The following is a 13,261-nucleotide window of genomic DNA, read 5'->3' as shown; positions in this document are numbered from 1 at the left end:
TGTCAATTTATACAGAGGTGATGTATATTACACAGATAATATACACATGCTTAAAAACTCAAAGAACACGGAGGGTGACGTAAAGGAAAGGATTATTCATCTCTTTGCTGCACAGATTTTCCCTGTTTTAATTCTGCAGGCCCTGAATGTTGGGATTTGTTCTCTGCCCTGCGATTGGTGAATTTGCGTCTTATTATCCAGACACAGACTTTGTAAGAAGCAAGGTTTGTGTCTGAGCCTTGCCTTCCCATTGGCTGGTAGGATTGCACCTGCCTCTCGTGCTGGTACTAGTCCAGTGTTAGGATCTGGGCTGCCTTCAGCAGCGCACGCTGCAGTGTGATGGCATAATGCGGGCGGAGAGAGAGAGAGAAATTGAGAAACAATGAGTGACTGAAAAAAGGAAACATGCAGGAGGAGGAGGAGCAGGCCAGAACTCTCCACCCCAGGAACAGGATAGCCTAGCCAGAGGTAATTACACCAATCTCAGACTTAGCTTTTGTGTGCAGGCTGTTGAGAAACATGAGCAGCCTAATCTGGTGAGGAGGTTGGGCGATGGGGTTCCATTTACAATGCAGTTTGTCTCTCCGTCTCACATGCTTAGACTGCTGTAGGGTGAGGGAGCCTGACTGGCGGAGGGGCTATTGTTAACTCTGGGCATTTTACAGCCTCCTTTTATTCAAGGCAAACAAGTGAAAATACTGAAACAATGAGAGAGTGTGGGTAAATGGAGTGATCAGACACAACAAGAGCAATCTGCGGGTGACTGCAGTAAATGCAAAATATTTAAATCGAGGTGGGAAATGCTGATGTATGATAATAACTTACAGGGAGATTGTTTTACACACCAGGAAGAGCTATTGATTCTATTAATTGTTAATTCACAACAACATTTTTTTAAAACCATGTCTTAAATTGACAGAATTTTGCAGATTGCTTGTTTACAGCAGTGTGGCAATGAGAAAGGCGCTACAGAGCTGCTTCATCGCAGGCCTGCTATTCCTTCTCCTCTATCTCTTGTATCACTTACACAGGGATCTAAGCAGCAATATATCAGCTCTCCCAGGCAGTCAATTGTGGAAACTGTTAATAATGTCGCCTTGCCTAAAACATCATTCTGTAGAAATCCTGGTTCATTTTTTCGTGATGTATCAGCTTCAGGACTTAAAGCAATCTGTATATACAAGTTATATATGTGAGGTTGTAAAATACAGCTAGTTAGAGTTATGAAGCTACAATGTGGCAAATGGATCATAGTTAGCACATCTCTCTGTCATAAAAATTCCCTTCTATACTTGTGTGTGAGTGCATAGTAAGTGTGAGTCTAAGTGGATTAAGGAATGTGAATGTGTTTGTGAACATAAGTTTATGAACAATTGTGCGAAAGTGTGAGAGTGAGTATGACTACATATAAAAGAGTGATTGAAGGAATTCAAATGTGACTGTAAGTAAGAGAATGTAGTTTGAAGAAAAATAAAGAACTGTGGATACTGGGAATCTGAAACAAAACATAAGTTGCTGGAGAAACTCAGTAGGTCTGGCAGCATCTACTGAGAGAACAATCAAGTTAACACTTCAATTCCAGCGACCCTTCATCACAAAGTTCTGATGAAGGTCACTGGACTTGAACATTAACTCTGTTATTCTCTCCACAGATGCTGCCAGGGAATGAAAGTATAACAGTGAGAATTTGGAGAGAGTGCAAGTGCCCTTAATCTATTCTCTATATCTCTGACCTGGAAGAAGATCAGCAGATAGCTCTCTTTCCTCATTTATTAACCCTGACCAGCTCTCTGCACTCTCCTCCCCTAAACGTCCTTCCCTCACACACCCCTTCCCCCACACAGTCATTTTTGTAGTTTGTAGTTATTTTCACTTCTTATTAAGTCTATTTTCAGTTTCCTGGTCTCCATTGGAATTTGAGTTTAGTTTTTTGCACCCAAACAAACTCTTTGTGTCACAGTTTCCCATCTTTTATTGACAGATCCACCTGGGGTCACAGTAAGGTTCCCAGATTGAGTGCTCTGACCTCCACAATGTTTTACATGTTGAGACCTCAATCTGAAAGTGTGTGCTGAGCACACTGACCTCAGTTCAACTGGTTTGGGAGTATGGGACAGGGTTATCCCATCTTCTGTCCCACACTCACTACAGACTGGCCTCAGTTGAACCCTTAATAAAGTCTGACAGTTAAATAGAGAAATGCAGAAGGTCTGCACCTGAAAGGGTAATTCTGCGCAGATCCTGACTCACTCGCTGAGTGTTTCCTGCAGCAATGGTATTTCCATTTGTTAATGGAAGAGATAAGCCTTCATTTTATTTCTGGAGATAGTGTAGGACAAATCTCTCTGCTCAGTAACATTCCTATTCACCCAATAATTGAGTAAATCTCTCTTTATTCTGCTTCCATATCTGAAGGTTTCCTCTCAAATGGGAGCACTTTGCTGCTGTTACTGCGCCAAATGAACATCCTGAAGCTGGTTTCAGAATGGAGGAATCCTGCCTTGGGTCAGGAGAGCTCAGGATCTCCCTCGGGACATCATACTCAATAGCACCTCCAGGAGCAAAATTAATCTGAGCAAAATTAAAAAGGATTATTGGAAGCAAAGCCCCTTGCCTGACTGCAGGGCCTCTTGTTAACCTCTGTCAACAACTGAATCATTCACACCGAAAGCCTTTGTCCTAATTCTCTGCTGGGCCAACACAGGATGGGTATGACTTTAACCTTTAACGGCTCAACACGTAGGGAAAGAGAAATGTCTATTGGATGATCTAAAATTAAATAGAATTGATTGCTCAGGAAACTGCCATTCAGTCTAATTGATCCATGTCAGTTTGTATGCTCCATGCTAACTTCCTCCCCACCTACTTCTTTCAACCAATTGGTATTTCTTTTTATTCTCCTCTCCCTCACGTGCTTATCTGATTTTCTCTTACATTAATCCATCTCAACCATGTGATGATTAATTCCACAATCTACCAATTCTCTGGCTTAAGGTGTTTCTCTGGAATTTCCCGTTGGATTTATTAGTGACTGTCTGACATTCATAACTCCTAGTTTTGTCTTTGGGGGGAGTCCCAAACTGAGAAAACATTTGCCATTTTGGAAGCATTTTTGGGGCCACTTGCAGGGTGTGTGTATTTGTGGGGTGGGGGTGGGGCGGGGGCTGTTCCTATCCAATTCCTCCAATCAGGAGGACTGTTGCAGGAATTAGGGAGCTGCCAGGTAATTTTTAAGCAGTTGCTTGTGAATGAGTTACCAAAAACATAACCCAACAGTTTTCTTTCTTTCCTTTGCAGAAAGAAGTTAATCAGAGGGAAGATTCCAGGGCGATATGATGACCTCTCCAAACACAACCACCCCCAGCGATGCCCTTTTTCCGAACCCAACTTCTCAGGCAAACTGGTGCCCTCCAGCCTGCACCTTCCCCCATTCCACTGCCCAACACATAAGTCATCGTGCTAACAATTACAAACGGCATCCAAAGAGAAGGAAGTTCATCCGGCCTTCCCCACCTCCTCCTCCCAATACTCCCATTCCCATTGAGCTAATTGACTTCAGTGACATCCCACCACGACACTCCTTCTGGGAATTGCTTTTCAACGGGTGTATTCTGTTTGGGATTGAGTTCAGCTATGCAATGGAGACAGCTTATGTCACTCCTATCCTCCTACAGATGGGTTTACCAGATGAACTGTACAGCATGGTTTGGTTCATCAGTCCCATATTAGGTATGATATTTTTCCTCAGTGTATATTCATGGGTGCTATGTATAGTTAAATGGTGAGGCCTAGTCCTGCTTTTGGATCTGCCATGGAAGAAAGGATATGTGACCTTGACTAGACAAATGCTTGAACTGTGTACTGAGGAGCCAACCTGTACCATGAAAAGGGCTCACTGGCACCAAGGAGTAACAAGTCCCCAAGACCAGATCTTTTACACCTAAGAGGCTTAAAGGATGTTCTGAGAACTTTGCAAATACAAATCATCCAAGCTTTGATTGATTGCGTAACCATTCCTTTAGATTGTAAGAGTACACATGTAACTCTATGATTTAAGAAATGAAAAGGGCACCCTGTGAAATATAGACCATTCAACAATTTGTGAAGAGTCAAAACTATGGAAAGATTGGTGAAGACAAACATAGGTCCCTTACAGTCAGAAACAGAGGCATTTATATTGAAGAACAAAGAAATGGCTTACCACCTAAATGCATATTTTGATTCTGGGTTTACAAAACAGGATGTAAATAACAAACCAGAAATGTTGATCAACCCAGGATTTAGTGAGAGGGAGGAACTGAAGGAAATCATTATTGAAAGGGAAATGGTATAAAGGAAATAGATGGGATTGAAGGCTAATAAATCCCCAGAGTCTGATAATCTACATCCCAAAGTAATTAAGAAAGTGGTCCTGGAAATAATAAATACATTGGTGGTCGTGTTGCAAGATTCTATAGACTTTGGAACAGTTTCTACCAATTGGAGGGGAGCTAATGTAACCCCGCCACTCAAAAAGGAAGGAAGAGAGAAAACGGGAATTATAGATGAGTCAACCTGACATCGCTTGTGGGAAAAGGCTTGTGTCCATTATTAAAGACTTAATAGAATACTTGGAAAATAATGACAGGATTGGACAGAGTCAGCATGGATTTACAAAAGGGAAATCATGTTTGAACAATCGACTGGTATTCTTTGAGGATGCAGCTAGTAGAGTTAATAAGGGGGTGACTGTGGATATGATTTATTTGGATTTTCAGAAGATTTTCAACAAAATCCCACTTAAGAGATTAGTGTTTAAAATTAAAGCTTGTGGGATTGTGGGTAGCATACTGACATGGATGGAAAGCTGGATTGCAAACAGGAAACAAGGAGTAGGAACAAATTGGTCTTTTTGAATGGCAGGCATTGAGGAGTGGAATACTGCAGGGGTCAGTGCTAAGACCCTGGCTATTCACGTTATAGCTTAGTGATTTAAATGAGGGAACTAAATGTAACATCTCAAAATTTTCAAATGAATCAAAGCTGGGTGGAAGGGTGAGATGTGAGAAGGATGCAGAGATGCTTCATTGAGATTTGGACAGGCTGAGTGAGTGGGCCAAAGACATGTCAGATATAGTATTATGTAAATAAATGTGGAGTTATCCACTTTGGTAGCAAAAACAGGACAGCAGATTATTATGTGAATGGCTATACATTGAGAGAGGGGAATGTGCAACAAGACTATGGTGTCCTCGTGACCCGGTCACTGAAAGTGAGCATGTTGGTACATCAGGCCGTAAAGAAGGCAATTGGTATGTTGGCTTTCAAAAGGGGCTTTTTCTGTGTTGGAGACCTCTATGACTCTAAGAACTTTAAAACTAATGTTCAGCAATTAGCTTATCGCATTCCTCTTCTTATCATGTTATCAGCATAACTTTTTATTCCTTTCTCCCCCAAGTACTAACATAATTTCCATCTAAATGATGACATACGTGATATTTATGGAGATACAGACATTCCAGTATCCTCAGTAACAGTGGAAGCATTCATTTATAATTGGAGGGGCATGAGAAGAGGAATAGGAAAATGAAGGGAAACAGGAGTGAAAGGCAGATAAAGTAGAAAAAATTGTAAATTTGGGGGCGATGTCATGTAAATTTGGGGGTGCAGCATTTCAATGCGAACAGTTTGTGGGAGACAATTCACTGTTACATAATTGCAAGGTAATTGCAAGGCATGTGTGGATGTGTATTGCCAGAGTGTTTGAGTAGAGGAGCTATTACATGTCTTGGGGGTATTTGAGGGGAAGAACAGAGTTACACACTGTGGGTGTATTTTTTGGACGGGGATAGTGTTACATTGTGTGCAGAATTTATAGGAATGAATGGTGTTACGTACTGTGCGAGTATTTGTCAAGAGAGGATGGTGTTGCATATTGTGGGAGTATTGGTCAGGACAGTGTGGTGTTACATACTGTGCGAGTATTTGTGGGAGGTGTCAGTCTCATTCTGTGTTGTTTGTGGTTGCAGGGTTCCTGGTTCAACCTGTATTGGGTGCCTGGAGTGACAGCTGCTGTTCTCCCTTTGGCCGACGCAGACCCTTCATCCTGGTTCTGGCAATTGGTGAGTTACAGAGACTCAAAACCTCAGGTGTGCTTCAGTTCCAAGGAAAACTCCTTTTTTTGGGTGGGGTTTCTGAACCAAATGGGAATTTTGCAGGAAATTAAGAGATTTAGGTTCATTGCAATGAAGGGTTCAAGATCTGGAAATGTTACCTAAACAATATGAGGGTGGTTGCTGAGAACTCTCATTCAAAGCATAATTGGGTAGAGAATGAATTACCAGGGAAGATACTGGAACAGTGAATAAACGACTTTGTGTTTCTAAATTGAGAAAGTATTGAAGTAAATGGGGAGAAGGAGGGTTGTAGTGTTGAAGGATAGAGAGTTATGTGTTAAAAGAGAAGGTCTGTTTCTGTTTTGTCTGTTTTTGTTGTTCCCATTTCAATTTTATTCTGAACATGCTTATCCACACCCTGGCTTGATTCTGTATTTGGGTTTATTTTGACCCATGTTTAATCTGAGTTTAATCCTGTTTCCACATTAGCTTCTGTTTGAACCTGTTGTTACTTTAGATTCTGTTGCTGGGATTACCTGGGTTTGATCGTGGTCCTGGCTTGATCCTGTCATCATGTTGATCCTTTACACATTTGATCCTGTTTTGGATTTAGTCCAATTCTGAATTTGTTTCTGGTCTGGATTTGATCCTAACTCGATGTTGTTCTGTCCCAGGTGCACTGATTGGTCTCTCACTACTACTCAATGGCAAGGACCTTGGTCTTGCTGTTGCTGACACTGTCACTAATCACAAGTGGGGCATCATTCTGACTATCTGTGGTGTGGTATTAATGGATTTCAGTGCTGACTCAGCAGACAACCCAAGCCATGCCTACATGATGGATGTCTGCTGCCCAGAGGATCAGGACCGAGGCCTGAATATCCATGCACTCCTGGCAGGTCAGTCTCAATTCAGCATCACCTCTTTCATTGCTTCACAAGCCCTTAGACAGATTCTGAGGTTAAGTCAGAACCGAGGGTCCAGTCAGACTTTCCCAGTATGACATTTACATTTCCTGCATCAGCTCTTTAAATGGCACTCAATTTGCCCTCCTCCAACCCCTGACTTCATCTAGCCTCTCAGCCTCCAAATGCACAGCGCATTACATCAAGGCGCCCTAGCAAAAATTAAAGCAGTGCAAATCAGAGAGAAAACATTTCCCCAGTTGGAGTCATTGCTAGCTCAAAGGTTGTAGTTGCCAGAGACCAAACATCTCAATCTCAGGACATGGCTGCAGGAATACTTCAGGGTAATGACTTGGTCAAAAGTCAACTTCCATTGCTTCATTGATGACCTCTCTCCAACACAAGGCCAGAACTGGAGACTATGCCGGTAATTTCACAATGTACAGTACCATTTGTGACTCCTTAAGTACTAAAGCAATGTGTCTGCATGCATCCTGACTTGGCTAACATTCAGGAATGGACTGGTAAGTGGCAAGTACCATATGTGCCAGACATAGACCACCTCCAATATGTGAGAAGCTAGCCACCTCCCTGTGACGTTCAATGGCAATGTCTTTGTTAAAAGCCTCATCATTATGCTGGAGAGTACCTTTGACAAGAAACTTAACCAGACTAGTTATATAAATACTGTGGCTACAAGAGCAGGTCAGAGTCTGGGAACTCTGCAGCAAGTAATTCACTTTCTTACTTCCCAAAGCCTGCCCACCTTCTCCAAGACACAAGTTAGGAGTGTGATGGAACATTCTTCACTTGCCTAGCTGAGTACAGCTCCAAAAGACTCATGAAGCTCATCACCATCTAGGACAAAGTAGCCCACTTGGTCAATAATGCTTCAACTACCTTAAGCATTCACTCCCGCCACCAGTGGTACACACTGCCAATAATGCATACCCTTTATGAGATGCACTTTAGAAACTTGCTACCATTCCTTGAATCACACCTTCCAAACCCCAAACCTCTGCCACCTAGAAGTCCATGACCAGCAGATGCAGGTGAACATCACCAATTGCAAGCTCCCCTCCAAGACACGCATCATCCTGAATTAGAACTATATCACTGTTCCTTCACTGGAACTGGGTCAAAACATTAGAATCCCCTCTTTAACAGCACTGTAGGCATTCCTATACTGGATCGAGTGCAGATATTCACCACTGCCTTCTCAAGGGCATTTAGGAATGAGAAATAAATGCTGGCCTAGTGATTAATGCCTATATTCTCAGAATAATTTTTAAAAATCCTCTATTTACCCTAATGCCAACACTTGCCCTGCCTTCCACTTTATCTTTGTTGCACAGTGTGAAGTTGTGTCACATAACAATTGAGACTTGCAATGATATTTTTTCCAATGTTTTGCTGCATTATGTCTTTCTTTTAAATTGCTCTAGGTCTGGGAGGTGGATTCGGTTACATCATTGGTGGGATCAAGTGGGACCAAACAAATTTTGGAAAGGTGTTAGGAGGTCAGCTTCGGGTTGTCTACATTTTCACTGCGGTAACATTGACCATAACCACTATCCTGACACTAACCAGTATCCCAGAAAAGCGGCTGAACCCACAGGGAAAAAAGAAGAAAGTGATGAAGAGTCCCAGCCTCGCTCTACCCCCCTCTCCACCAATGGCTCTGGAAGAAGGTGGAGGCCAGAGTGCTAGTCAGAATGCCACTCGGATGTACACCAGCATGACCAGTCCTATTTCTCCACTGAGCCCCCTGACCCCCAAGTATGGGAGCTTTCTGAGCCGTGACAGCTCCCTGACTGGGATTAATGAATTTGCCTCATCCTATGGGACCTCTTATATTGACACTGTCCTCATTGACTGCTACACAGGGGCCAATGACCAATACATCAGTTTTCCCAGACACACATTGAGCGCAAGTCTTCCCCGGATACCTGATGAGGTGGAAAATGAGGAAATGGGACCGTCGGTGATGACTGAGAATCCAGGGAGTCTACAGGATGCCTCGCTTGTTACCATGAGAAATCCAGCATCAGGAATTCTCAAAAGACCCGAAACATTGAGTATTCCAAACAGCTACCTTGGAAACAGTGGTGACAACAGTCGAAGGAGGACAGTGACCTTCAGTCAGCAGGTACAGATACTTCAGAAGGACAACAACACAGTGAGGGGAGGAAACTCTTCAGTGAAGAGGGCAAACTACATTGTGGAGGATGGGGTATGGGGGTGAAATAGCCCAGTGAGGGCAAATTGAATGTGGCAAACTGCTCTGTGAAGGGCCACAGTTATTTGGAAACTATGTCACAGGACTAAATAATCCAAAGAACATTAGTTCAATCTTAGCAGCGGAGTTTGAGAATTTGCTTTAGATTTAAAAATCAGGGAAGAAAGAAACAGGTCTCAGTAAAAGTGAGTATGCAGCTATCAGATTGTCATCAGATTCCAACTGAATCACAAATCTCCTTTAAGAAGAAAATCTGCTGTCCTTGCCTGGTTTGAGCCTGAAGTGGTTACTGAGTCATAACAAACATTGAGTGTCTTAGTTTAGCTCAGATATTTTCTTGGTCTTTAGCCACAGGATTCCATTTGAACTGCTCTAGTCAAGAGATTTCAGACCATTTTTGTTGTAGAAACAAAACAATCTGAATGTGGTGGGGCATGTGAGCTGGAACTGGTTCTAGCCAGATAATTTATCAGGAATTCTGAGGGAAGGTGTAGGATCTTCCCTCACAATGGGAGACAGCTAAGATGCTGGATCCCACTGGAAAACTTACCAGGGTCAAGCAGCATATAATCACATATCAGAAAGCACAGCTGGTCCACCCCAGAAAAATTTAGCATTTAACAGTTCTGGAAAGTTCTGTGCCATTTGGAAAGCATGTGGCTCCTCCAGAATTTGTCAGCTCCCGTGGGCCAGCTTCTGGCAGTGTCAAACGACTGAAACATCCGCTCTCGGGGAAGGAGGGGGATGGCTATTGCTGGTTCTGAGTGGCAGTAATTACCCAATTCCCTTGACTGTGTTCTGATGCTGTTTCAAGCCCTGAGCTCAGACTCCTTCTGGTTTTTAGTCATCTAGCCCAGCCTTGTCTTCAGTTTATCACCTTCCTACCTTGTAACCAGAGTCTGATTTGTAAACGTATTCCCTCCTGACCATCTACATAATTAGATCTTACAAATCCACTGTGCAACTTTTCAACAAAACACTGAAGCAGCTATAAATAGGAGCGTTCAAATGTTCATGATCAGTCCATCCAGTTTTACTTACTGATTGCCAGTAAAATACTGAGAACAGTTTCAACCACAAAAATGAAGATAGCTCCTTCCAGCAGCTTATTGCACTCCCTCCCTGTCACTGGTTTTGCATTCTTTAAAACAGATGATATATACCTTATATTTATATAATACTAAAATAGATGATCTGGTCATCATCACATTGCTGTTGATGAAAACTTGCTGAGCACAAATGGCTGCTGTGTTTTTTTTACACTATAACAATGACTACACTTCTAAAGCATTTTAATGTGCTTTGGAACTTCCTGTGGTTGTTAAAGACACTTTTGCTTTAATTGGTTCATTTAAAATCATCAACCAAATTAAAATGTGACAGTCTCCTTAAAGGGGCATTGTGACAACAAGCAAATCTTCAAAAGGAAGGTTATAAATTTAAGCTAAAAGTTCCCAGACCTGATAGTGCACTCAACAGAGACAAGCAGGCAGTCAAATCTAATGACTTCCGGCATCGAGGCCTGGACCTATTAATGGGCACCATGGCCAGCTCCAGGCCTAGACCCATGAGGAGATATTCTGATGTGCCAACCACCTCCGCAGCAGATGGCTAAAGATCTGAAGTGAGCAGTTCAAGCACAGCCAAAATATGAGAAGCATCCTCTTCAAATAATAAAATAAACGCTGTAAATTTGCACAACCCATAGACATTGAATACAGACTCCTCAAGACTGTAAAAATACAGGCGACTTGAGAGTCCATGTACTATCTTAACCTCCTATTGCTGTTGTACTAGATCACTAATGGTAAAGAGGTGGATGCCACAAAGACAGCCTCAGGCTAAGGGTCCCTGACATCTCTGGATGCCACAGTGGAATGCCACACATGTTTGGTAGATTGACAGGGGGAAAGATTTTATTAAATTGAAAAAGGTTCAGAAACAATTTACCAAGATCTTGATAGGACTGGAGGGTTTGAGTTATTAAAAATAGGCTGGATAGGCTGGGATCTTTTTCACTGGAGCACAGGATGTTATGGGGTGACCTTATTGAGGTTTATAAATTCACGAGGGTACCCCTGTGGCCGTTTCCCTCAATAACAAGTATACAGTTCTGGTTACTGTTGGGTGCGTCAACTTACTGGGGTAAGCTATGGGGTACAGGTCTCTGGCACAGAGTCTGGCCGTGATGCTCAGAAGGAAAAGGGGGAAATGAGCAGAGCATTAGTCATTGTGGACTCCATAGTTAGGGAGACAGATAGGAGGTTCTGTGGGAACGAGAGAAACTCACGGTTGGTGTGTTGCCTCCCAGGTGCCAGGGTTCATAATATCTCAATCACATTTTTAGGATTCTTGAAGGGGAGGGCGAGCAGCCCCAAGTTGTGGTTCATATAGGTACTAACGACATAGGTAATACTAGAGATGGGGATTTAAGGCAGAAATTCACAGAGCTAGGGTGGAAGCTTAGTGCCAGAACAAACAGAGGTGTTGTGTCTGGTTTGTTGCCTGTGCCACGTGCTAGAGAGATAAGAATAGGGAGAGAGAGGAGTTGAACATGTGGCTACAGGGATGGTGCAGGATGGAAGGTTTCAGATAGCTGGATGATTGGGGCTCATTCTGGGGTAGGTGGAACTTCTACAAACAGGATGGTCTATCCCTGAACCAGAAGGGTACCAATATCCTGGGGGGGAATTTACTAATGCTCTCCGGGAGGGTTTAAACTAATTCAGCAGGGGGATGGGAACCTAAATTGTAGTTCCAGTGTCCAGGGGGTTGCAAGTAGTGAGGTCAGAAATGAGGTTTCAAGGTCGCAAGAGTTCACCAGCAAGCAGGAAGGTGGTTTGAAGTGTATCTACTTCAACACCAGGAGCATCTGGAATAAGGTGGGTGAGCTTGCAGCATGGGTTGGTACCTGGGCTTCGATGTTGTGGCCATTTCAGAGACATGGATAGAGCAGGGACAGGAATGGTTGTTGCAAATTCAGGGATTTAGATGTTTCAGTAAGAACAGAGAAGTTGGTAAAAGAGGGGGAGGTGTGGCATTGTTAGTCAAGGACAGTATTATGGTGGCAGAAAGGATGTTTGAGGACTTGTCTACTGAGGTAGAATGGGCTGAGGTTAGAAACAGGAAAGAAGAGGTAACCTTGTTGGGAGATTTCTATAGGCCTCCGAATAGTTCCAGAGATGTAGAGGAAAGGATAGCAAAGAGTAACAGGGTAGTTGTTATGGCACACTTTAACTTTCCAAATATTAACTGGAAATACTATAGTTTGAGTACTTTAGGTGGATCAGTATTTGTCCAATATCTGCAGGATGGTTTCCTGATACAGTATGTAGACAAGCCAACAGGGGTTGAGGCCAAATTGGATTTGGTACTGGGTAATGAACCTGGTCAGGTGTTAGATTTGGAGGAAAGTGAGCACTTTGGTGATAGTGACCACAATTTGGTTATGTTTACTTTAGCGATAGAAAGTATATGATACACGGCAAAAGTTATTGCTGGGGGAAAGGCAATTATGATGCAATTTGGCAAGATTTAGGATGCATAGGATGGGGAAGGAAACTGCAGGGGATGGACACAATTGAAATGTGGAGCTTACTCAAGGAACAGCTACTTCATGTCCTTGATAAGTATGTACCTGTCAGGCAGGGAGGAAGTGGTTGAGGGAAGGAACCTTAGTTTACTAAAGAAGTTGAATCTCTTGTCAAGAGGAAGAAGAAGGCTTATGTTAGGAATAGCCAGGAAAAACCTAAAGAGCTAAGAAGAGCCAGGAGAGGACACGAGAAGTCATTGGCAGATAAGATCAAGGAAAATCCTGAAGCTTTCTATAGGTATATCAGGAATAAAAGAATGACTTGAGAAAGATTAGGGCCAATCAAGGATAGTAGTGGGAACTTGTGCGTGGAGTCCTGGCCTCCTTCCCGGTAAAAAGATGTTGTGAAACTTGAAAGGGTTCAGAAAAGATTTACAAGGATGTTGCAAGGGTTGGAGGATTTGAGCTACAGGGAGAAGCTGAACAGGCT

At 42.8% G+C, this 13,261-nt stretch overlaps 1 protein-coding gene across 2 annotated transcripts in view; it reads left to right on the top strand.

Annotated features, from left to right (window-relative positions):
* The first annotated feature begins 290 nt into the window (after positions 1 to 290).
* slc45a1 (solute carrier family 45 member 1) overlaps positions 291 to 13,261 on the top strand; it is a 30,333-nt gene continuing 17,362 nt past the window's right edge. Inside the window, exons 1-6 of one of the 2 annotated variants that reach the window (XM_072586386.1) lie at positions 291 to 468; positions 2,416 to 2,709; positions 3,298 to 3,729; positions 6,009 to 6,101; positions 6,770 to 6,994; positions 8,446 to 9,149. In XM_072586386.1, the coding sequence (XP_072442487.1) occupies positions 3,333 to 3,729; positions 6,009 to 6,101; positions 6,770 to 6,994; positions 8,446 to 9,149 (1,419 nt within the window). In that variant the 5' untranslated portion in view covers positions 291 to 468; positions 2,416 to 2,709; positions 3,298 to 3,332. The remainder of the gene's footprint in view (positions 469 to 2,415; positions 2,710 to 3,297; positions 3,730 to 6,008; positions 6,102 to 6,769; positions 6,995 to 8,445; positions 9,150 to 13,261) is intronic. The other variant, XM_072586387.1, reaches the window with a different exon arrangement.

This window comes from Chiloscyllium punctatum, chromosome 16 (assembly GCF_047496795.1).
Source record: "Chiloscyllium punctatum isolate Juve2018m chromosome 16, sChiPun1.3, whole genome shotgun sequence".
In the NCBI taxonomy this organism is placed as follows: Eukaryota; Metazoa; Chordata; class Chondrichthyes; order Orectolobiformes; family Hemiscylliidae; genus Chiloscyllium; species Chiloscyllium punctatum.
This window is presented reverse-complemented; position numbering and strand designations above follow the sequence as displayed.